This window comes from Alligator mississippiensis, chromosome 1 (genome assembly GCF_030867095.1).
Source record: "Alligator mississippiensis isolate rAllMis1 chromosome 1, rAllMis1, whole genome shotgun sequence".
Classification (NCBI taxonomy): domain Eukaryota; kingdom Metazoa; phylum Chordata; order Crocodylia; family Alligatoridae; genus Alligator; species Alligator mississippiensis.
Window position 1 is genome coordinate 370,178,014 of NC_081824.1, and position 23,709 is coordinate 370,201,722.

Here is a 23,709-nt window from a genome sequence, read left to right on the forward strand (position 1 = left end):
ACATCAACATGCAACTTCCCCTCCCCTCAGACACCTGGTTGGCTCTCACCTTGCTCAAGCTGGCTAGGCCCACCAGCCTCTGCTACATGGGCCATCTCTTTGGGGTGGGTAAGACCACCACTGGGGAGGCTGTCCTGTAGGTGTGCAGTGTCCTCCAGGACATTCTGGGGCACACCGTGCTCTGTTTGCAATCCCCCTGGGAGTGCTGGTGGGGTTCCATCCCCTGGGCTTCCCCCAGTGCATCAAATCCCTGGATGGGTCCAGCATCCCCATAACCTGCCCACCCCATGGTGACACATACTTCAGCTAGAGGGCTTCCACTCTGTCATGCTCTAGGCTGTCACTGACCACCACAGCACTTTCATGAATGTGAGTGTGGGTTGGGTGGGCAGTGCCCACAATGCCCATGTGTTTTGCATCTCCACCCTGCCAGCCCTTGTGCAGAACAGCTGTGTGCCATGCAGCTGTGTGCCATGGTGGTCTCAGCCCTCCTCATTAGGGAACTCCACCTACCCACTCCTGCCCTGGCTCATGCAGCCTTATACCGGCCAGCTGGACCACCACCAGGCCTGGTGCCTGGGCCAAACCCATACCCTGGTGGATTGTGTCTTATGGCCTCCTCAAGCAATGTTGGTTATCCCTCACTGCATGCCTCAAGTTCTCTGAGGACAACCTCCATTGGGTCATCGTTACAGCCTGTGTGCTGCATAGCATCTGTGAGGCCTGAGGGGAACTCTTCCATGAGACTTGTGTGGAGGAGACACAGCGGGCAAAGGACACATAGTGGGAATACCAGCTGTGGTGGCAGTGACAGAGACAGTAGTGGGCACCCCCTGTAGAGGCCCCAGGAGAGCACACCTGCCATCAAGGGCCAGAGCACTTGGTATGAAAGGCATTGAGTGACCACCTCCTCCTGCACTCCCTGATGTAGCCCACCTGTACAGCCACCCATGAAATGCCTCCCTACTCACCCCCAGCACCATGATCACTGCAGACATGTATCAGAAGAACAACAGTGTTTATTCCCCTTGCATCAAACATATCTCTCCTCCCGCTTCAACAAACAGACCTTCCATCCCCCCCCAACAACAGAGCCCCTTCACCATTCACCCCACCCATCAACAAATAAAGCAACCTCTTCCCTGTGCAAACTATTTACAATTTGGTTTGTGTTCCATCCCAGGGTGGGGGCCCAGCAGGTGGGGACACTTAGGGTCGGAGCCCAGGGCTGGACATCAAGCACCCTGGTCTCTGGCATTTCCCTCATGGGTGTACATGCAACAGTGAGTCTAGTGGGTGGGGGGCTCTCCCAGGGGCACTGGCAGCTAGTGGCTTCCTGATACAGGCAATTCCCCCTCTGGCAGCTGGTATCCAGGGCCAGCAGGGCCAGTGTGCACTTCTGACCATGCTGCAGGCAGCTCTGGCTCTGCACCCACGTGGAGCTGGAACAAGTGGTAGGTCTGGGCTCAGGCAGAGGGGCTGGGTGGTGAGGAATCTAGGGTGAGGACTAGGCCAGTGGCTCCTGGCTGGTGGAGGTGGCACTGGACCTCCACCCAGGCCCAGGGGGCCTGCTGCTGGGTGGTGGGTGGCTTCCATGGGGCAGGTGGGGCTAGGGTCAGTGGCCAGGCAGTGGGCAGCATGAAGGCATGTCATGGTCCCTGTGCAAGGAGTTTTTTGCATGGACCAAAGGTACCCTGACCTCTGCTCATTGCCCAGGTACACCTGAACAACTGGCACGGCACCCTGAGTTTTGACAGTGCTGGGGGCAAGCCTGATCTGTTCCACAACCTCTGACACTACTTGGAAGGCTGTGCTACATGCCCCTGCCCCCCATAGCTGTGGAGGAATTTACAACCAGCATCAACACATTTCTTGGCATGTGAGAGGCCCCTACCTGCCTAACTGGTGGGGCATAGACTGATCATTAATGTTTGGCACCGTCACCCACCTCCCTGCATGTTATGGAGGTGAATCTAGGGGCCATGGGAGCGTGGGCAGGGTGAGCTGGGCTGGGAGGGGTGGTAAGGCCTAGTGCCTGGGGTAAAGGCAGAAGTAAGGGCAGAGGCCATGGTGGGGAGGGCCCTTCCACAGTCCAAGGCTTACCATGTGGCTGGGGCTGGCATGGCCAGCAGCTCCACTCAGTCCCAGCTGATGGTGATGGCATGAGGCTCCTTGGTATTCTTGGATGGCAAGGTGCAGTGTGCAGGCACCCATTCAGCCCCCCAGCCTACACCTCCAGGGATGAGCTGCTTCTGCTGGCACTGATGATGACATGGTTGGCTGTGCCTCATGGCCTGGACTGAGGCTGCAGAACCCAGGATCCCTGAACTGCTGGTGGAGGCTACAGGTGTGGAGCTCAGTCACACTGAGGGGCCCTCCCCTAGTTACACATCACCACAGGTGGCAGGTCAGGGTTCGGGCTCAGACAAGTGCCCATGCTGCTGTACACAGCATGGCTGTGGCCTTGATCCAAGGGTGTGAGGATCTCTGTTAGTTGCCACATAAAGAGAAAGGATTTGTGCTCACTCCCTTACTGATGGTTGTGGTCAGTGATGTTGACCCACTGTGCTCGCAAGGCCTTGACATTTGTGTAGCACTGCCATGGTGCTCAGTCATGCTTGTACTCCTGCATCTGGTCTGACAGTCCCTCATACACATGGGTGTTAGAGTGGCTGCCCCACATGAACAGGTACTGTACCTCTGCCTCACTCCACAGCACCACAGCTAGTCTCCTCCGTGGACCACCTCAGGCCCTGGGAGGTGGGCACAGGTATGGGCCATTGGTCACAAACAAGCCATTGACGTTCCTGTGCCAGCTATCTGGGCATCACCACAGCTATCCTTGGTGCTGCCTGGCTTGGGCAGCTGCCTGAAACACCCAGAACAGGGACACTAAATTGGACTGGCAACTGTGCAGGAAGTCAATGTCCCACAGCACCTGCAGGCTCCAACCAGGCTGCTGGGGTGAGCTGCAGGCATCTGGAGCTGGCCCTGGCAGCCAGAAGCTGGCTGCAGCTGGGCCTGGATGCTGGCAGGCCTGGTAGGAACCTACAGCACCCTGCAGGCCTGGAAAGTGCAGGTCTGGCAGGCACATGACACTGTGGTGCCAGGCAGCAGTGCCAGGGTGCAGCAGGCTGGTGTGGCTGGCCTGTGGCCTGAACAAGGGGACACAGGGACTTGTAGTGGCCTCAGGTTGCCTGCGCATGTGCCCCTGGGCTCAACATGACTGCAGGTTTCTAAAGGCCTGAGGTTGGGGCTGCCATAGAGGTAGCCCAGCCCTGGGGTAGGAGAAGCTCCCAGCCCCAGAGCCCTGGAGCTAGCCTCAGGCTGGAGCAAATCTGTTTCCGGGCAGCATCTATATGTGTGTTGTTACTGCACAATAACTACTTGCAAACAATTTGCTACTTGCATTTGCAGGTAGCAAATTTACTCACAAGTGGCATTACAGTGCAGTAAACATGCACACATTTAGACTCATGTACTTACTTCACAGTAAACTCCACTACTGCAAAGTCAAGCGTCTTGTGTAAACGCACCCAGTAAGTCTCAAAGGTGCAATTCTGATTTAAGATAGTATTTATAATCTAAAACCAAGGAAAACCAAATAGAGAGGAATCACTCTAAGAAAAGAACATTTTCTTCCTGATATTCCAACTACTAATCCATTTAATCATTTCTTTGTAATAAATTACATGCAGTCATTAATGCAATATGATTTTTCATAAAAGGAGAAAAAAAAAAGAATTGAGGATAACAAGCCTCAAGGAAGGAGTACTCTATAGCATAATCAATCAATAACCAATTAGTAGATTCTGGGTTTTTTTTAATGCTCTTTTGCTTTTGCATCAACTTCCTGTGAACTCTACTCAGCTATACTTGTTTTGCAGACTCAGAATGTGCATAGAGCTCACAAAAGGATATTGAACAAGTTCTATATATTGTTCATCTGTGAAACCGATATCAGTCAGGCCATCAGCGTTTGTTTTACCTTCTTTCACAAGATTTCCAAGGAAAAATAAATCTAAGGGATATTACCACTGGAAGAATAATAATTTGCATCACCCTACATTGCATTTCTATGACATTTTCCAAATGAAGATCTCAAAGCCCTTCAGGAACATTAGTGACTTAAACCCCTCAAACTACCTAACCAAATATCACTGTATCCCCAGGCTGGATTCACCATTTCCTTGTTCGTTGAGTTCAAAAGTATTCATAATTTTGTTCAGGCAGTGGTAGATGAGTTTAAGCCAGTCCTGAATTAGATAGACTTAGATATGACAATATATTCCCTTAACTCATGTAAAATAAGAATAGAGTGCAATTTTTGATCAACCACGATGCTGAGCCATGTTTCATAGTATAACCTCCTATAGGCACTTAAATACTTTTAAAGATCCTAGGCCTTGGGCATTTTAAAATATCCCATTTTAAAAATATAGCACTTATGTGCCTTCATATATACCAGATCATTTATTAAGAACTGGAAAACTTTAATATGCCAAAACCACAGCTGAAGAGACTGTATGATTTCTCTCATCCCTGGCTGTTTTGGGTCTAACTGTAGACCTGTTGGAGGGAGGATGATTTGGCAAACAAGTAAAATAGGAACACATTTGAAAAGATTTGGATTAAATAGATAAAAATTTTAACTAGAGACCTATTTGATTAATTATTTAGTCTCTTTCCCACTGCAGCCTTTCCATTCACCTTTGAAATGCACCAAGTGTGTTGAAATGCTGAAATTTTCAAAGCCTGTTACATACACATTTTTTAAAGGAGAAATGATCAAATTGTCTATCTTTTATTCAAAGTATTGAGACCAAGATTTAACAGTAAACATGTTAACATTTTATTTTTTGTATGACATACATGGGATGTTGTGAAATAGATAAATACAATATATGATTCCCTATTCTATTGTGATTCCTTCCCATAGAAAGAATCTTGATTTATTAGAATGTATTAGTCAAAATAACTCAACCACAGCTGAAATAGCTCAGATAGGAGAGCATTAGACTGAAAATCTAAAGGTCCCTGGTTCAACCCTGGGTTTTGGCACAATGTTTTGTCAAAGAGCAATACACATCCTCTGCCAGCAAAATGGGGTCAGAGGAGGAGCAATCTGAAGTGATCTGGGTCAAGATACAAGGGGGTCGGGGGGGGGGAAGGATTTAGCAGTGGGGGTCTACTACAGACCCCCCAACCAAGGGGAGGAGCTGGACTGGGAATTTTTGGGCCGTCTTGCAGAGGCACTTAAGGCAAGGGATGTAGTTGTCATGAGTGATCTAAATTACCCGGACATCTGCTGGAAGGAGCAGTCAGCCAGGTTAGACCATTCCAGGAGGTTCCTGGATGAGATACAGGACCTCCACTTAACCCAGGAGGTACACAGTCCCACCAGAGGGAATTCCCTGTTGGACCTGGTCCTGGCCACAGGCGATGATCTGGTAAGGGGGCTCCAGGTCCTTGACCACCTGGGTGATAGCAATCATCGCTTGCTGGAATTCATCATCCAGTGCAGGGTGACAAGGGCCTGCAGCAAGGCAGTAGCCCTAGAGTTTAAGAGGGCCAACTTCAACAAGTTGAGGGGATTGGTGGGAGAGGTGCTGGGGTTCTTGAGGGCAGGGGAACTCAGTGCCCAAGATGAGTGGTCGTTCCTTAAGGAGACGATACTCAGGGCCCAAGGGGTGACGATCCTGATAAGAAGCAAGGGGGGCAAGAATGCCCAAAAGCCCCCCCTGGCTCACCAAGGACGTCCGGGAAAGCCTGGTTGCCAAAAAGGCAGCGTACACCTGGTGGAAGGTGGGGGCTATCTCCAAAGAGAAGTATACCTCTACTGCTCGGGCCTGTAGCGGGGCTGTTAGGAAAGCTAAGGCAGACATAAAGCTAGGTCTAGCATCAAAAATCAAAGATAATAAAAAGTCCTTTTTCAAATATATAGGAAGGATGAAGAAGGCACCGGAAAACATGGGACCCCTGCAAGATACACTGGGCAATCTGGTGGTTGCGTCAGAGGAGAAGGCAGTCCTCTTTAACAAAATCTTCACCTCCATTTTCTTGTGCAGGGACCGGGACTCCCTCACTGTGATTCAAGATGGACTTGAGGGGAACGCCTCCAGACCTAAGGTTAAGGAGGACCAGGTTAGAGTGCTTCTGGTGGGGCTGGATGTGTTCAGATCAGCAGGTCCAGATGCTCTCCACCCCAGGGTGTTGAGGAAGTTAGCAGGGGTTATCGCAGGGCCCGTGGCATGGCTTTATAAGTGCTCGTGGTGCTTGGGCCAGGTGCCAGATGATTGGAAGATAGCCAATGTGGTCCCCATCTTTAAAAAAGGGAGGAGGGAGGACCCGGGCAACTATAGGCCCATCAGTCTTACCTCAATCCTGGGGAAACTCTTTGAGAAGATCATCAAGGAGCATATCTGTGATGGGCCGGCATCGGGGATGATGCTCAAGGGCAACCAGCATGGTTTCATTAGGGGCAGGTCATGTCAGACCAACCTGATTGCCTTTTACAATCAGGTCACAAAAGCATTGGATGCAGGTGTCGCCGTGGATGTAGTCTTTCTGGACTTCAGCAAGGCCTTTGACACTGTCGACCACCCCATCCTCATTAAAAAAATAGGCGACTGTGGCATTGGTGCCTACACAGTCAGATGGATTGCAAATTGCCTGAAGGGTCATACTCAGAGGGTGGTGGTGGACGGGTCATATTCGATCTGGGGGGAAGTGGGCAGCGGAGTCCCCCAGGACTCGGTCCTTGGGCCCGCACTTTTCAATTTCTTTATCAGTGTTTTGGACGACGGGGTGAAAAGCAACCTGTTTAAATTTGCTGATGATACTAAAATTTGGGGAGAGGTGGGCATGCTAGTAGGGAGGGAAAGACTGCAGCAAGACCTGGATAGGTTGCAGGGGTAGGCTAACAAAAACAGGATGCGTTTCAATACTGACAAGTTCAGGGTGCTGCATTTGGGCAGTAGTAACCGGCAGCACACTTATAAGATGGGAAACTCCCTTCTTGAGAGCATGGAGGCAGAAAGGGATCTTGGAGTCATTATTGACTCCAAGATGAACATAGGCTGACAATGTGAGGTCAGGGTTGGCAGGGTCAACCGGACCTTATCGTGCATCCACAGGTGCATCTCAAGTAGGGCCAAGGAGGTGATCCTCCCCCTCTACGCAACACTGGTCAGGCCACAGCTGGAGTACTGTGTCCAGTTCTGGGCACCCCACTTCAAGAGGGATGTGGACAACATTGAGAGGGTCCAGAGGAGGGCTACCCACATGATCTGGGGAAAGCAGGGCAGACCCTTCAATGAGAGGCTACGGGACCTGAACCTGTTCAGCCTTCAGAAGAGAAGGCTGAGGGGGGACCTGGTGACCGTCTATAAACTCACTGGGGGGACCAGAAGGGTTTGGGGGAGACCTTGTTTTCCCTAGCGCCCCCCGGGATAACAAGGAATAACGGCCACAAGTTGTTGGAGAGTAGGTTTAGATTAGACATCCGTAGGAACTACTTCACAGTTAGGGCGGCTAGGATCTAGAAGCAACTTCCAAGGGAAGTGGTGCTGGCTCCTACCCTGGGGGTCTTTAAGAAGAGGCTTGATGCCTACCTGGCTGGGGTCATTTGAGCCCAGTTTTCCTCCTGCCCAGGCAGGGGGTTGAACTTGGATATCTACAAGGTCCCTTCTGACCCTACTTCTATGATTCTATGATTCTATTATTAGATTGTAGTATGCAGAGGACGTAAGAGTCAATTACTGCTTTCAGTTTTACCTTTACAATGCACTGAATGAAAGTTTTCACGTAAAGAGCCAGCTTTGGATCATAAACATTGTCAACGTGATTAACATCATGCAGTGAAAAAAATTAAAATGGTTAACTAAGGTTAACTAATGGCCACGAGGAGTAGTAGATGTTCCTCAGGAAGACATTTCCTGTGAATTTTTGCACCTGTCAATTTTTCCGAAATGACATAAAGGAGGACAAAGATTTCAGAACCACTCATGGCTTCCAAAAGGAGGTGGTGCATAGAAGCCATGAGGTTTATCTATATATAATATACAGCATGCAAACTTTTGATATATGCACACTATAAATAAAATTTAAAAAAGCATCGTCCTCTATTATGTGACACCATGCTATTCCAGATAAAAACTCGAGGGAACAAAAGAAGGAACATCGCCTAGTCTAAGAAATACTACTATAATCAATCATAATAGCTAATAGTCCCCTTCTTTGTCTATGAACAACAGAAGACCCTTTAATAGTCTTTCATGGGGGGCAAAGATATTAGAGATTCGATGTACGTTGGAGCTGTTGATTTCTGAAGTGAGTCTGTTTTTTTCCTTTGTTGAAAGTCAGTAGACTGTATTCCATTTTCAATTACCTTCACTGTCTATTGAATTACTCTTGATTTATCCAAGTGAAATTATGAGAAAAATTAAAATGCCTTTAAAATATTTTGATAGACTATTAAGATGTTGTTGCTCCTTTAATTTTACAAAGTAGATTGTTTGAGGTGGTACAGTTCACCTACTCACTTCTGAATGTACTCTATAAATTATGATAATATACTGACATTTGATTTTTTTTTTAAATGACTTAAAGGAGTAGCGTATGTCTGTCTACTTTAGGGTTTCCAAATTACATATTCTCAATTTATGAGAATATGTATATATATATATTTCAACTGCCAGACATGAAAAATCGGTTTTCATTTTTGAAGTTAAGCTGAGCTCTTGTTAGATTCTGCGTCAGCAACAAGAAATCATAAATAATCATTAAAAAGAGTTAATTAATACTGCTGATAATCTGGTGAATTTTGCAAGAGAGAATAGAACCCATATCCTCGTATTCCACAGCTGCATTGGATCAATCACAGTCACTGCTACAACAAATAGCAATAGCTGATTTTTACCAATGTCAGCACGTGTGAGTGAACACACAGAAACAAAAACAAAACTGCTGAGTAAGATGACTACTTTTACGCAGTCATTTTTCAAAGTAGCGCTGCATTAATAAAACAAAGGCGGCATCTAACTCTGAAAAGGTTGTTTTTTTCTGTTGGAATCTGTACTTCTGGTGAAATGCTATGGAAACGTGAAAGTTAAATTTAGTTTACCCAAAAAGGGATATTATATATTTATAGCTATCTGTTATATGTCTACTATTTTGCTGCATCTTTTATTAGGTGGTAAAGCACCAATATTGTCTGCTTCCTAAAGAAATAAATGCCTCTCAGCCTCCTACAGCAGCTACGGTCAGGAAGGATGTCACCTTAAAATATTTATTTAAAGGGCTAGGAAAACATTTTGTATGAGACATATATAGTTCTTCCTCTGAAATAACAGATTCAATTAAAGGTGAATTAAAAGAATGTTCAAGAAAAATAGTCCAACCTTACCAAATAACTGTATTGGGCATTTCAGAAAACTACTATTTCAGATACATTTTGTTAAAACTTGTTGTAGGATATTGTTAAAAGTAAACAAGGTACTATGATGCTTCTCAAACCTTTTTCAGTCTCTTTTTACCAACTTCTCATTTGTATTATAACAGTCCAGTATATGCTTGTCTAACAGTGAATACTTTTGCAGCTATAGCATAATTTGCATTTGAGTGGGTTGTCTGCCTAAGGTGATAGATTTCTGAGCAGCCTTACTTCAAATCTTGCAAGTTGGAATATACAAAAAGTTTATTTATAAAAAAAATGCACCCAGAAAACCCAGCAGATATTATTGAGTTTTTCAGGGTTCAGAAAGGGATTGGACACTTATACAAACAATGAGTTACAATTTCAGAAATACCTAAAGTGACTTAGGTCCTTTTTTCATAAGTTGCTTAGACCATGTCCATACTGCCTTCATCCTGAGCCTGAGACTTCTGCTAAGGAGCTGTACTACTTACTTATGCCCATGCTGTAGTCACTGAAGCCTGGCAAATAGGCAGTTTATGTGACTTAGAAAAGTTCAGAATGTGGGCCTTGGTGCAGCGTAACAGGAAGCCTAGGGCTCCTGTTACTTTAAAGGAGAAACAGCCACAGGGAGATCTCCAGGTGGGGAAGGCTACTCCATAGCTGCTACAGGAGAACAGCCCTCCCCAAGGATTTATAGGCTGTGACTGCCTATTGCAGAGCTAGCTGCTCTGCAGTGGTATAGAGCCTCTGTGCACAGCAGATTGCCTATTGCAGTGTTAGCTGTTCTGCAACAGTGCTAGAGGGCAAAGCCCTGCATAGGAGACAAGGCACTGCTACAACTGCTAGATCAATTGCTAGAGACTGCCCCAAAGGCCAGTCAGCAAGCCTAACTAGAGAGCACCTGTAGGTAGCCAAGGGAGCTGCCTGACCAGGAAGAAGCATAGGAGGCACAGTGGGCAGTCTGGCTCTGCAAGTCACAAGGGAAAGAGCTCTGCAGCAAGCTGGTTGTGGCTGACCTATTTCCTGGGGTCCTGGGAGCAGCAAGGAGCTGAGTGCTTGCAGGGGACCCTGAATAAATAGGGGCATTATTATACAGCTAGTATGCTAAGAGTTTAGTTACAGCCAGAGTGCTTATGTCTTCATTTGATTTTTCTACTGGTGGTTTGGGTTGGGACTGGCAGGGGTGATAAAGGTCCCAGTGGTGTCCATGGGGCATGTGGTTGCATGAGCCTTGCCAAGGGCTGAGTTCAAGGTGCTACTAAGCAGCAACCAGAAAGAGTATTGTAGCCTACAGAGAAGCTGAAGCCTATCTGGCTGAAGCTAGACAGGGCCGGGGGGGGGCAGGGGGCATTACCCAAAGCAAGGTGGAGACAGAGCCAGAGAGCCCATGGCCCAAGGTCAGGCAGAGACAGGTATAGAGAGCCCATTTCCCAGACCAGTGCCAGAATAGGCAAGAAAAAGGCTGGAGGCCAGAAGCCAGGTCCAGCACAGTGGACCTGGGCTGGAAGGCCCAGCAAAATCAAAGAGGTGAATCATATTCACTGGAGAAGCCTGAGGCCCCAACAAGGGAGAGTGATTGAAAGGCAAGGCAAGGCATGTGTGGCTATAAGGGAGGTCAGAGATCATGACTATCCCAGAAGTCAACAGTGCCCTGGGAGCACATATGAGCCAGGAAGGCCCACCTAGCATAAAGAGCTGGATTGAGACTAGAGGATTATCTAGAGGATTGAGGGGGTTCTTCTGGGAGGAAGACAGACTAGGAATCACTCTAGGACCCTTGGGCAGCTTCTCTTCCCAAAATCTTTGGTTGGACTAGATAATCTCTTCAGGTCCCTAACCAAGTACATTAAGGTGTGGCAGGAAGGAGAAAAAGAAAGGTACCCTAGAGCCAGAGTAGGGCAAGAGCCATGTGGCTACCAGGGAGCATAATGGCTGCCCCTAGGGCTCTGGTCCTGGTTACATGCAGCTATCTGCTTCTGTGCCTCAAAAGTCTTTTTGAGTGGCACTGGGGGACAGGTTTAAGACTGCTCAATTGTGTATGCTAGCCAGTTGCTGGGTTTGGACATGACCAAGAGTGAAAATTGTTTCTTTAGTGGCAGTCCCCAACTCAGCAGTACGGTCATGGCCTCACACCCTTAAGCACTTAAGCCTCAGTACTTCTCAGTGAAATTTAGTCCTAATTGCCTATTTTCATTTTAAAATTGAACTTTGGTTTCTAAGGTGCCTTTGAAAATTATACCCGCTGTCAATATGTGGTTCCAGTAGCTAGGATTAAAACAGCAACACCAACTATAATAAAAGTTTGGGATAGAAAAAAAATGCTTCAGAGCATTAGCTGACTTCTAAATACTGGGTATTAAGAGAAATACTTTCTGAGGAAAAGTTATTTCTGGACTTCTTGCAATTTCCTGTGAAGTATCTTGGACTGGAGATGGATGGAATGGGATGCTGGGTGAGATGGGCTACTACTCTGATCTAGTATGACAACTTCTATGAATTAAAAAAGATTTTTCCTTTCCTTCTTGGTTATTACCAAATGCCTTCAATATCATCAATTCTCAATATCATCAATTCAGTGTAAAGGTGGAAAACTAACTCATATAGGCAGTGAGGGTCAGATCCAGACTTCTTTTATAGATTCCTTCATTTAGGCTTCAGTGACCATGTCTACATGAGACGCTTACTGCATAGTAGCTTGTTAGTACTGCACAGTAGCTGATTAGTATTGTGCAGTAGCATGATGGGGAACAAACTAAGACACAATGATAGTGTACAGTAGTAATGAACTACTGTGAAGTCAGCATTACCAGAAGCCATGCAGAGATGCTATTGCACAGTAATGCCGGTAACTACGCAGTCATTTAGTACTTGAGTATGCAAGTACTAAATAACCTTGCAGTAGCAACTGCACTGTCAGTGTCTCATGTAGATGTGGCCAGTGTGCCACAAGACATGCACCTTGTTGAAGCCAAGAGAGGTACCTAAGGGGCACAACAATGAACTGGAAATGTTAAACATCTCTTAGGGCTGATCCACAGCACTGAAGTGCTGAGCAGGAAAATTCTTAGAATCAGTCAATGGAAACAAAGGAAAACAAGATTGTGTCTGAATACCTGCCCTTATCCAGAATTTAGGAGTTTTTCTCATCTCAGGATCCCAGGTGTCCAGAAGGCAGGCACCTGAATACTGCTGCAGGTGCTATGGCCCACTATAGTATAGTACTCAAAGCACTCACCCAGGAAATGAGAGACAAAGGCTTTAGGTCCTGCTCAGCTTTTGAACTGAGAGAGTTTAAAATCACATTCCTCATTTCCCAGAAGTCTTATTCTCCACTGGCTGAGCCAATGTACAGATTCATGGGGCCAGAATGAGAATAAGCAAGAGAAGCCATAACTCTGTAGCTCAATAATGACAATTATCCCTTGGGACAGGGTAGTTACAGGTTCTGGTCCCTGCTTCTAGGACTATTTATGTATTTTGCATCAGCTAGTCATTGTTATCCAGTGAAAAAGGAATCAATGAACTTATGATAGACGTTTCTGCACAAGAGCTAACTTGGATGCTCTGCAACATACTTCCTTTTGGCCATATTGCACATTTAATCTACTATACCATATATATTTTCTCCGACAATTTTGACAGTTTTTACATAGAAAATCATGATTACTAGACCCCTCACTGCAAACTGGATGCCACTGAGTTCTCTGAACTCACCAGCATGTTAGCATAGCTCTTTTCAAGCTCTACACATACTGTGAGTTCTTAGTTAACCAGCTGGTCTGTACAGACTCTGGCTGGAACCTAAGGGATGAGCACCACTGCTGTTCACCCTTCCTGTTGTGCGGGCTGGGTCAGACCCCGGGCCCTTTTCGTCGCTCTGCACGCGGGCTGTGGCCGGCAGCCCAGGCAGGCCGGGTCGGAGAGGGTGGGCGACGAGCTAGAATTAGGCACAGACACGTAACGGTTGATTTTAAGATTGTTTACTTACACCGCGATGGTCGCGGTGCAGGCTGAGAACTTGCTTGAGTTGCGGTTACAAACAGAAAACACGAACAATCACGTGGAGTTTGCTAGGCTCCACGCAGACAGAAAACATGAACAATCACGTGGAGTTTGCTAGGCTCCACGCAGACAGAACTCCGGATGTCCAGGACAAGCGCACATAAAACTCGTCGATACGTCTTATAGTAGGTTCCGTTCGAAGACGGGAAGAGGTGGGCAGTGGATCAGGCCGCCAAACTCCTCTGAGCGACACACAGGGTTTCTATTACCCTGCCGCGCACACCCAGAGTCCCCACGAGATGGATGCAGAGTCCTCTTCGGCTTGGGCAGAAACTGCTCAAGCCTCTTATATGGCTAGCAGGCCAATTGCTAGCTGCCACGTGTGAATAATTTAGCACTAGCCAATTGCGGGGCACAAATTTGCATACAACGAGCGGGAACTCTTTGCACCGTGCATTTCTGTGCTGCAAAGAAAATGCACCCTGCAAAGACAGCTGCAAAGTGACGGGAACACTCTCCTTTGCACGCGGGTTCTCTGTGCAGCAGAACTCCTCCGTGCAATGAAGCTGTAAACCTACGGGGATAATTCTTAGTGCCGAAGCACACACAAAAAATCAGACCTTTGGGTCATGACATCCCCCCTTGCTGAAGGCACAATAGAATTATACTTCAAACCTATCATCCGGGTTATTAACAGCTCTGTCAATGGTTCACGAAACTAAACGAGCAAAAACAAAATCAGTCAACAATAAAAGTTCGTCCTCAAGGGATCGAATCAAATAATAGCCGGCACACACACATATATATAAAATGACATTCATAACAAAAAACTAGACGATCATGACTTCAGTGGGCGTCATGGTGGAATCGCGCGTCAGGCCTTCGTTCCTTTCGGTGATGTTGTCCCTCTAGGGGCCTCTCTCCATCACGCACTCCGAATCCCTGATCTGTAAAAGAACTCTCTTAAAATGGTTATTTCACTACTATTTACAAAATCACACAGGACCGCACAATAATGCAGTCGATCAAACTTATCATCACTATTAAATACAAATATGTAAACACGATTTTATACTGGACAGCTCTCTCTCTTTTCACGCTCAGCAACTCGATGAAATCGTCGAGGAGTCATCATCGCCTTCTTCTAGATAATGAAAACCTAACTCGTAGGCTAGCTGCCATTGTCCCGCGTCTCCCAAAATCCGAAGCTGTCGCTTATTAAGTCCAGAACGCTGTAGGAGGAATCCAAACATGTATCGCTCCTCTTGCGTTCTCTGGCGTAATACTGGATGTTTGGATTCGTGGCGTTTCGTGTTCTGAGCCTCAGTCGGGCGTTGACATTCCCGATCGCTGGACAGTCTTGGCTCCATGAGGATGCGCAGTCTTGGCAACTGATGAAGGAGACTACTCACTGGATGATCAACCATTGGGTTAAGCACAATTCGCAAAAGCACGATGTTTCTTTGCCCATAGACTTTAAGACAACTATCTATGCTGTCGAGGGTCACTGGAACGGTTCCAGGGTCTCGCAGGTGACGATGAGGCCACGGTCACATTCGTTGGAGCGGTGTTAGTCCCAACGTGCATTCTCTTGGGTTCCAGGCGCAATACGAAACTCCGATAATAGCCAGTACAAGCTGTTCTGCACCGGTGTGCTCTGGTCGTCCGTCATGCCATGCGTGGGTCTTCTGTTCAATCACTCCTGCCACAAGCGCTGGAATTGGAATAGGCCAGTGAACGCTAAATGCCACCATGTCGATGTCAGTGACATGTCCCCTACTCCATGAAGCTTGTCTCACCAAGAAGCTTGCTTCTTCCTGGTCCAGGAGGTCAGACCCAAGTTCCATGACCAGATGTCCTAACCACACAGCCAGAGTTTCCTCGGGTCGGATCCTGGATTCTCTACACAAATTCTGCAGTTCGGCTCTGGAACGAGTGTAATAGGTGGTAGCATGAACTGCACTCTGCGGACCGATGACTGGGCTGCTTGATACTGCAGGCTGATCAATTTCTTCGTGAGTTGTTGTTGCTGTTGCTGTTTCTGTCGGAGCTGTAGTCATTGTTACAGTGGGGGTTGTTGTTGTTTCAAGCGGGAGGGGCGGATGCACTCCTCCGCTTGACTCCCCCTCCCTTCGGCAGAGGGGCGTGGTCGGCAGAATCGACGCTGCGTCGCTGGGCGGAGTTACCAGCCGAAACCTTGCAGGCTCTTCTGAAGCTCCATTCCTCTCTTCCAGCTTCTCCACGCGGTCTTTCCTCTGCTCGGCGCCATCTTGTCGGGGCAATTTAAGATCCCCTCTTTCAGCTGCTTCTCCGACCGCCCGAACGGCCATACGCAGCTGGGTTTTCAAACTTAAAGTTTTATTCATCAGATCTGTCATAGTCTGAAAAGTTGCATTTAATTCTCCCCCCTTGTCGCACCGTAGGACCACTCTCTCATCTACGGTGCGGTCCTCCATCTCCGGGTCTTCGCGGAACTCGGACGGACGATCTCGACCCCTCAGTCTAGGTATCACCATGCAAGGGGAGAGCCATCTGATCGGCATCGGCTCTCCCATCTCCTGGGCACACCGCGAGCAATGGACACACTCCCGGGTGGGGGTCAGGCTTACTGCATTTGCCGGGTCGACTTCGGCAAGGGTTATAGCATCGAGGGGCCTATACAGGACCCGTTCATCACCCATGATACACCCAAATGCTGCGGGGTGAAGATACACTTCTTTCCCTTCCAGGGCTCCGACTTCAGAAGCTCCTTCTTCTCCCTTTAGCGAAAGGTGTCCACGGACACATCTCCTGCCCGTTCCGCCCGCCTGGTGGTACGCGATGTGCGCCTCCAGTTCTGCGACGCTTGCTACGCTGCGTCTCCCACTTTTCCAAGGGCAGTTCTCAACTAATTCTAACTCTAGCGAGCCCTCTCCTGATCCCATCCTCGTCGCCATGTGTGGGCCAGGTCAGACCCTGGGCCCTTTTCGTCGCTCTGCACGCGGGCTGTGGCCGGCAGCCCGGGCAGGCCGGGTCAGAGAGGGCGGGCGACGAGCTAGAATTAGGCACAGACACGTAACGGTTGATTTTAAGATTGTTTACTTACACCGTGATGGTTGCGGTGCAGGCTGAGAACTTGCTTGAGTTGCAGTTACAAACAGAAAACACGAACAATCACGTGGAGTTTGCTAGGCTCCACGCAGACAGAAAACATGAACAATCACGTGGAGTTTGCTAGGCTTCACGCAGACAGAACTCCAGATGTCCAGGACAAGCATGCATAAAACTCGTCGATACGTCTTATAGAAGGTTCCGTTTGAAGACAGGAAGAGGTGGGCAGTGGATCAGGCCACCAAACTCCTCTGAGCAACACACAGGGTTTCTATTACCCTGCCGCGCACACCCAGAGTCCTCACGAGATGGATGTGGAGTCCTCTTCGGCTTGGGCGGAAACTGCTCAAGCCTCTTATACGGCTAGCAGGCCAATCGCTAGCCGCCACGTGTGAATAATTTAGCACTAGCCAATTGCGGGGCACGAATTTGCATACGACGAGCGGGAACTCTTTGCACCGTGCATTTCTGTGTTGTAAAGGAAATGCACCCTGCAAAGACAGCTGCAAAGTGACGGGAACACTCTCCTTTGCACGCGGGTTCTCTGTGCAGCAGAACTCCTCCATGCAATGAAGCTGTAAACCCACGGGGATAATTCTTAGTGCCAAAGCACACACAAAAAATCAGACCTTTGGGTCATGACACCTGTCACTCCTGCCTTCTGCTAAATTCAGCAGCAGTGAAAAGAAGGGATAAGCAATTAGGGCATTCAACCCTTGCTTTTATACAGCTCCAGGGCCCGGGGGATCAATGCCACTGGTTTCCTGTTTTTCCCTGCTACTGAATTAAGTGGGGTCAGAGTGGAATGGTGGGAAGTGAAGGGTAAGACGAAGTGATAGTCATGCTGTGGGACACTCAAGCAGGGGCTCCAGCAAGACCCTGAGCTCACAAACTGGTGAGCTCAGAGCTCACATTACATGTGAAGCTACAACAGAAGCTGCACTGACATGCCCGTGAAGTCACAAACTTCACTGCACGTGCAGCACACAGGCAATGTTGGGGCAGGTAGAAGGGGAGGTTGGCATTCTGCCACCTTTAACCTGGATCCACCCTTGGGTATTGGCTAAAGCAGGGAAATAAGTCTGGCAGTAGGGCCCAGAACTCAGGAACTCCCACTGCCCTTCATCTGAATGCCTTCACATGTGCCTGTAGCTACCAATCTTTTAGAGAGAGAAGTTTCCTGTGTACCCTATTGAGAATTTAGTGACTCAATTCAGCCTAAACCCCATTTAGGTGCAGCTAAGACCACATTGGATTTGGTCCATAATGACTACAGAGTAAACACAGAAGACTTGAAAATAAGGTTAACTAAAAGTACACAGTGTCTGGTGTGCCTATTACTGATGTTTATTTGGGCATGTAGTTGCTCTTAGGAATGGTTTGTTTAAATGCTGTTTTTGTTTACCTATATGTAACACAGTGTATATAATGATAACTGAACACATTTAGGAACCCAAAATATTTACATGTACTTCTTTATGTTGTCTCATATAAAAACTGATTACTTTACAGTCTAGGAAGACTTCTAAGTACAGTATGTATACATAGAGTTCAATATAGGTTTTTGCATATGTGTGCAAAAGAAAGAAAATGCAATATTCTTGAAGACATGCTAGATAAAATGGAATGTGAATCAGTCACAAAAAGATAACTGAATGTGAATATTCAATTAGCAACTGATAACAATACTATTTAACGCATTCAGCATTTTACAACATTCCAGCTTCCATCATCATTCAATACCATAAGAATATTCTTTTATCTCTAGCTAAAACTGAATCGTAGACACATATACACATTCACATGTACTGCATACCATTTAGTTTTTCTGAAGTATTAAAAGCAAACCCTAAAAATTAGTTCTGTCTCTTTGTACTATTGATTCTTTATCATGAGCTGGCAACTTCTACATTTAAATTCAGCAGCAGGGAAAAGAGGGGAGAAGTAGTTGGGGCATTCAACCTCTGCTTTTATACAGCTCCAGGGCCTGGACTGTTTTCCTGTAAATGGCAAGAACATAGGATTTCATTTACAAAATACAAAAATGGTGAGACGTTTTATCAGGTTCTCTTTCTCAAAAGATTAACAAAGGCAACATTCCAGCATTATATTTGTAATATATAATTTCACGATATACTAAAAAGAAACATGATTTTGCTTACCTATACAGATGTTAAGAAACTTAAGAAATATGTTAGACAAACAATTTAATTAATATCCAGAATTAGGGTTAATATTACACAAGCCATCATAAATATTGCTACATTCAACAGATCTTGTATTCTGGGCTCATGAAGTGGATGAACAGACTGCAGTGAGACGCATGTATCAAGACAGGACTGCACAGTTACCAAAGACTGAGAAGTAATGTTACCACACTAATCAACGTAAATGTCATATAAGCAACCATTCCTGTACATCCTGCTCCAGTTGTGTCTAAAGTGCTGCCACCGTCTGTTTGATGGATTTGCTTTACGTCACTGAGGTTCATCTTGTCTGGCATCCCTGCTGAGACAAATAAGAAAATACAGGATGATTCATGCCTTTCCACTACTGGTAACGTGATATAGCTAGAACAAATTTAAATATACGGAGCACACAGTGTGTCACAGTTTGGTTTCTGATTCTTCATGTTGCTGCCAAATTCAAAATCCTTCATAATTGCATCTAGAAACACATGCTATATTATATGGCAGTTTATCCTTGAAAGTAATCCACAACTCTACCAGTGTTGGACAAAGTAGTTCTTGTAAAAATATAGCTAAGCAAATATTCACTGAAGTGAATACTTTGAAAGTCCCTGATGTATACAGAAGTCTGCTACTCATTCCCATATTGGATTTAAAAGAAGCAATTTTATTCACTTTCAGGTATTTGAATCCAAAAATTAGAAGGAAAAAAAAAAAGAATAGCTGATAGAATATTATAGGGATTCTATTTTGACTTAAATTAAAATAAACTTTACAACAGATATCCATGTTATAAGATAAAATATAAGCAAGACAGACACTCAACTTTTGGTTGAATTTTCTGAACTTCAGATACATATGAGAAATTTTTTTCCTTTTCTTGTAAGAAACAGGTTTCTTATGAAATAACCATCATCCGTTACCCCTCCAATGCCTGGTTCAATAATCATAAATACAAGGCCCCGGAGACACATTCAGCTGTACCAGCATTGTCATTTGTTTTCTGTTTTGTGTGCATACTTTTGAACTGTCTTATCCCATATAATAACTTGTGGCATGCCACTATCAATCAAAATTAACAAGTCAAAATTCAATGTTATTATATGCAACAAATATTGACATTGTAATTACACTAAGACTGAAAAAGGTTTTATATAAAGCAAAGTCAATACTTATGTAATTAGGTCAATACATATATAATTCAGAAGGTAAGCTCTACAGGAGCATGATAAAGAAGCTGAGCTCTACTGAGCTGACTTATTGATTTTACAGCCTGGGCCCCTGCATTATTATTAATTGTTTAGGTCCTTCTTTTCCCCTCCTGTATCATTTGCAAAAATGAATAAACTAGTGATTCTTTTATTTATTTTTTAGGGACTGTGATGGATAATGAATGTTTTAGTCATGGTTTTCCCACTCCTTATTAAGATAGAACTTAACAGTGAACTACAAAAGATCTCTGCAACCTCTTTATCTTTAAAGCTATGTTTTGCTTGTTTCCTTGCTTTGGTGTTAAGTACTCCTTTTCTTCTGCATACAGTTTGAAAGTTATTCTTGTCAACTTGCACCATATTTCAAATCTTTTTTCATATAGCTTAGGAAAAAAAGGAGTTAAGGGGAGTGATGGCTAAAGTCAATCACACTGTATATAAAAACTGCTAGAATTAATTTGTCTCCTTTGCTGTTGTACTCTGACAGCAGAATAGACTGCTATTTTGTGTGCATTTATTGATCCACTGCTATTGCCTGGAATTTGTTAAAATTAGTTCTATGAGTACAATGCAAGTGGACAGACAAATAGGAACAGTAACAATGGGGAGCTGAGAAGGAGGGGAAATAAATGCTCTTCATCATGCACACTGTGTAAGCTTCATGGGAAAAGATCAATCCCTCAATACTTCACTGAATGAGTGTTTAATGGATCACCAAACAGGGTGGATCAAGACCTTCTTCCTTGGGAGTGTGGGAGGTAGAAGCAGAAAGTAGATTGTTTGGGTCATTTGTCCAGTTTTTATTTGAAGGTTTATTTTATTCAAAAGCTTTCTTCTATAAAGCATGATACTTTGCTTTGAATTCACTGGGTCACATATAGTTTTCAATTACCACTGCACTATTGCAATGAAGTCAATCAAGTTGCATAGAAGTAGCAGAATCAAAGTTGACTCAGTGCATGTATAAAAGAGCCTTAGGAAGTGTCTCAGACACCCTGGCATAAAAGCTGAATCTATCTCCTATAATGCATTTTTGAAACCCACATATACTTTGGAGTACAGAAATTCAGATTTCACCATCATTATCATCATTACTACTACTATTACTACTACTATTACTAATATTTTTTTTCTAATAATAATAACGATGATAATAATTTCTTAGCCATCATGGCTGCAGAGATAACTTTCCCACTGTGACCAAAATTTAGCCAATGCAGTGATATTTCATTAACTATTCCAATGGAGGCCAATCTTGATGGCTGGCTTGCCACAAATTAGCTCCACACCCTCCCCAAGTGCCACTCTGATCCTCTACTTGCAGACTAATCCCCCACTATGCTCTCTACTCCCTGCTTTGTTTTTCTTGCCCAATTTGATGCTCTGCTTCCTGCTCATTGCCCTGTGTTCCTTGCTGAATATTTTGCTCTGCTTTCAGCTTCCTACCTTATTTGACCCTGTGCTGCCTGCCCCCTTATTCTGCCACATGTCATGCACAGAGGCTGTCCATGCCACCTGTAGCACGTGTGCTTCAAGTTGGCCAACCCTGAGCTATTCCATTCATGACTGTTTTAGCAAATGGAATTATATATTGAAAGAAAGTGAAGTTATGGCAACTGAGACCTGGGAACTGCTCCTGGGAAGAAAATATAGAGAAAGGAATGGAGGAAATGCATAAAAGGAGGATAGAGTGAGAAAAGAATATAGGAGAAAAATAACATAAATGGGAGCATACATTCTAAGTCATATTCAGTGTAAGAAGAAGGAATTAAAAAAATGAGAGATAATAGAACTTTATACAAATTGGAATTGCACATATTCTGGGCAATTCAAATAAAAAAAATGGTTGATGCAAAGGCATCAAGGCATTTTGCTCTGTAATGTCAAAACCTTGTAATACAAAATATCTGTATTTTATACTGAATATAACACAACATAAAATATGAAGCTAAAATTACTATTTAACTATAATATAAATAAGCAGATGAAATCTTTTGACATTTCTGAAATAAAACAAGACACTAAAACAATATATTTAGATTTTATTTGTTTTCATTGAAATGTACATGATTCCATGGAATATTGCTTTATTGCTTTAAAAATATTAATAAATACTACTTTAATACTATTGCATTTGCCAATAGAAAAATTGTCCATATATTTCTTCCCCCAGATCTAATGGGGTCATCTACACATGTATTAATGCACTGTTCCTAATTCACATTAAATTTAGTACCTCCAATATGAAGTACCAAATTAATGTGCATCAGGCTGGCATAATGCACATTAGTGCAAGTGCACACTTTTTAGGTGATGCTTAATGCATTTTTTAGGTGATGCTTAATGCAAGTAGCCTTTTCTCCTGTGTACTAGCATATTAGCATGTTTCTTTACATGCCATTTTAGTGCACAACAGAATAAGCTACTTTTATGTGCATGTGTAGACATGCCCTATAAGTAAAAGCTTGATTACCACATCAAAGCTATATTTCATAATTATATTATGTATGTAATAGATTTATATTCCACTCTTTCCAGCAAAGTCTACAATATGTGAACAGAATCAATTATAAAACAGAAGAATGAAAAAGAGAACAAAGCAACATAAAAAGCAGTTAGAGTATCAGCATAAAATATAATTATCCCAACCAATAGCAAAGCTTTACTTTCTTGCTGATCAGTTGCCCAAATAGGAAGGTTTTACAGAACTTCTAAAAGATGCTCAGGCTTAGGTTCTAGCAGGCCTCAAGAAGGAGGGTTGTTCCAGAGCTGAGAAGTGACTATTGAGAATAACCTCCCATGCATTTTTGCCAAGTGCATTTGGCATATTGATGGTACTTGCATGAAGTTGCCCTTGGCTGACTTTAGGGGATCATTATGGGGCAAAAGGGATAAGACGGTCTCTTAGATGAGTTCCTGCTATTTACTGAGATATATGGCCCTGAATTTACACCCTAGCCTATGTAACAAAATCAGACATAGAATGTGGCCCTTTTCACTAAATGAGTATGACAGTTGCTGTTTATACAAAACAGAACTATTCATTTGCCACAAAACACAGAACAAGGCCAAATTTGTCTGGTTTTGTTTCCCTTGACAGTAAAAACTCAGGTTCAGTAAGAGAGTCATTAAGGGGTCTTTTCAATAACTCATGATCATTGACTGGCTTAACCTCAAAATCCTCTAGGATCTAATATTTGGAGGGAAAAACCAGGTGAATTCACCTGAGATTTGTTTTGGGGTTTTTTTTTCTGACTTATGCAAGAGCTATAGTTCAGTGAGGAAAGATGACTCCTAAGGATCAGTCATTGAATACAGTATGTTATAATCACTTACATATTCAGAAAAAAAAATGTAAAAAAAAATGTTTGCTGCTTTCATGAAAAGCAAATAATTGGAATCACTGTTCACTGTGCACAAACTTGTACAGAGCAAAACTGCCATGTTTCACAGATCTCTGAACTCAACACGATATGAAAGGCAGTTAGGTGCTGATGCAAAACATGTTTTCAGTTTTGTTTTAGTAGTAATTAAGTCACCCAAGTATTTAATAAAACAACGGGATTAAAATGAAACACCACTAATATATTTATACATATATAGTAGTGTTTCATTTTGATCATGGAAAAATGTGGATTTTGGGTTAGTTTTTTTAAACTGAAAATTGGGGATTTTGTTGTTTTTTTTTTATTAGAGATAACCAGGATCCCTCTCATTAGGGTGAAACAGCTCTGAAAGTGCCTTTCCTCTTCATTGCTATCTTCTTTGAAAAAATTTTGCATAGCTCCATATGTAAAAC

At 44.5% G+C, this 23,709-nt stretch overlaps 1 protein-coding gene across 1 annotated transcript in view; it reads right to left on the minus strand.

The window, feature by feature from the left end:
• Window positions 1-13,382: 13,382 nt before the first annotated feature.
• The window catches only part of GPC5 (glypican 5), a 1,236,000-nt gene continuing 1,225,673 nt past the window's right edge, over window positions 13,383-23,709 (minus strand). Inside the window, exon 8 of the mRNA XM_019486966.2 lies at window positions 13,383-19,015. Within this exon, the coding sequence (XP_019342511.1) occupies window positions 18,858-19,015 (158 nt within the window). The 3' untranslated portion in view covers window positions 13,383-18,857. The remainder of the gene's footprint in view (window positions 19,016-23,709) is intronic.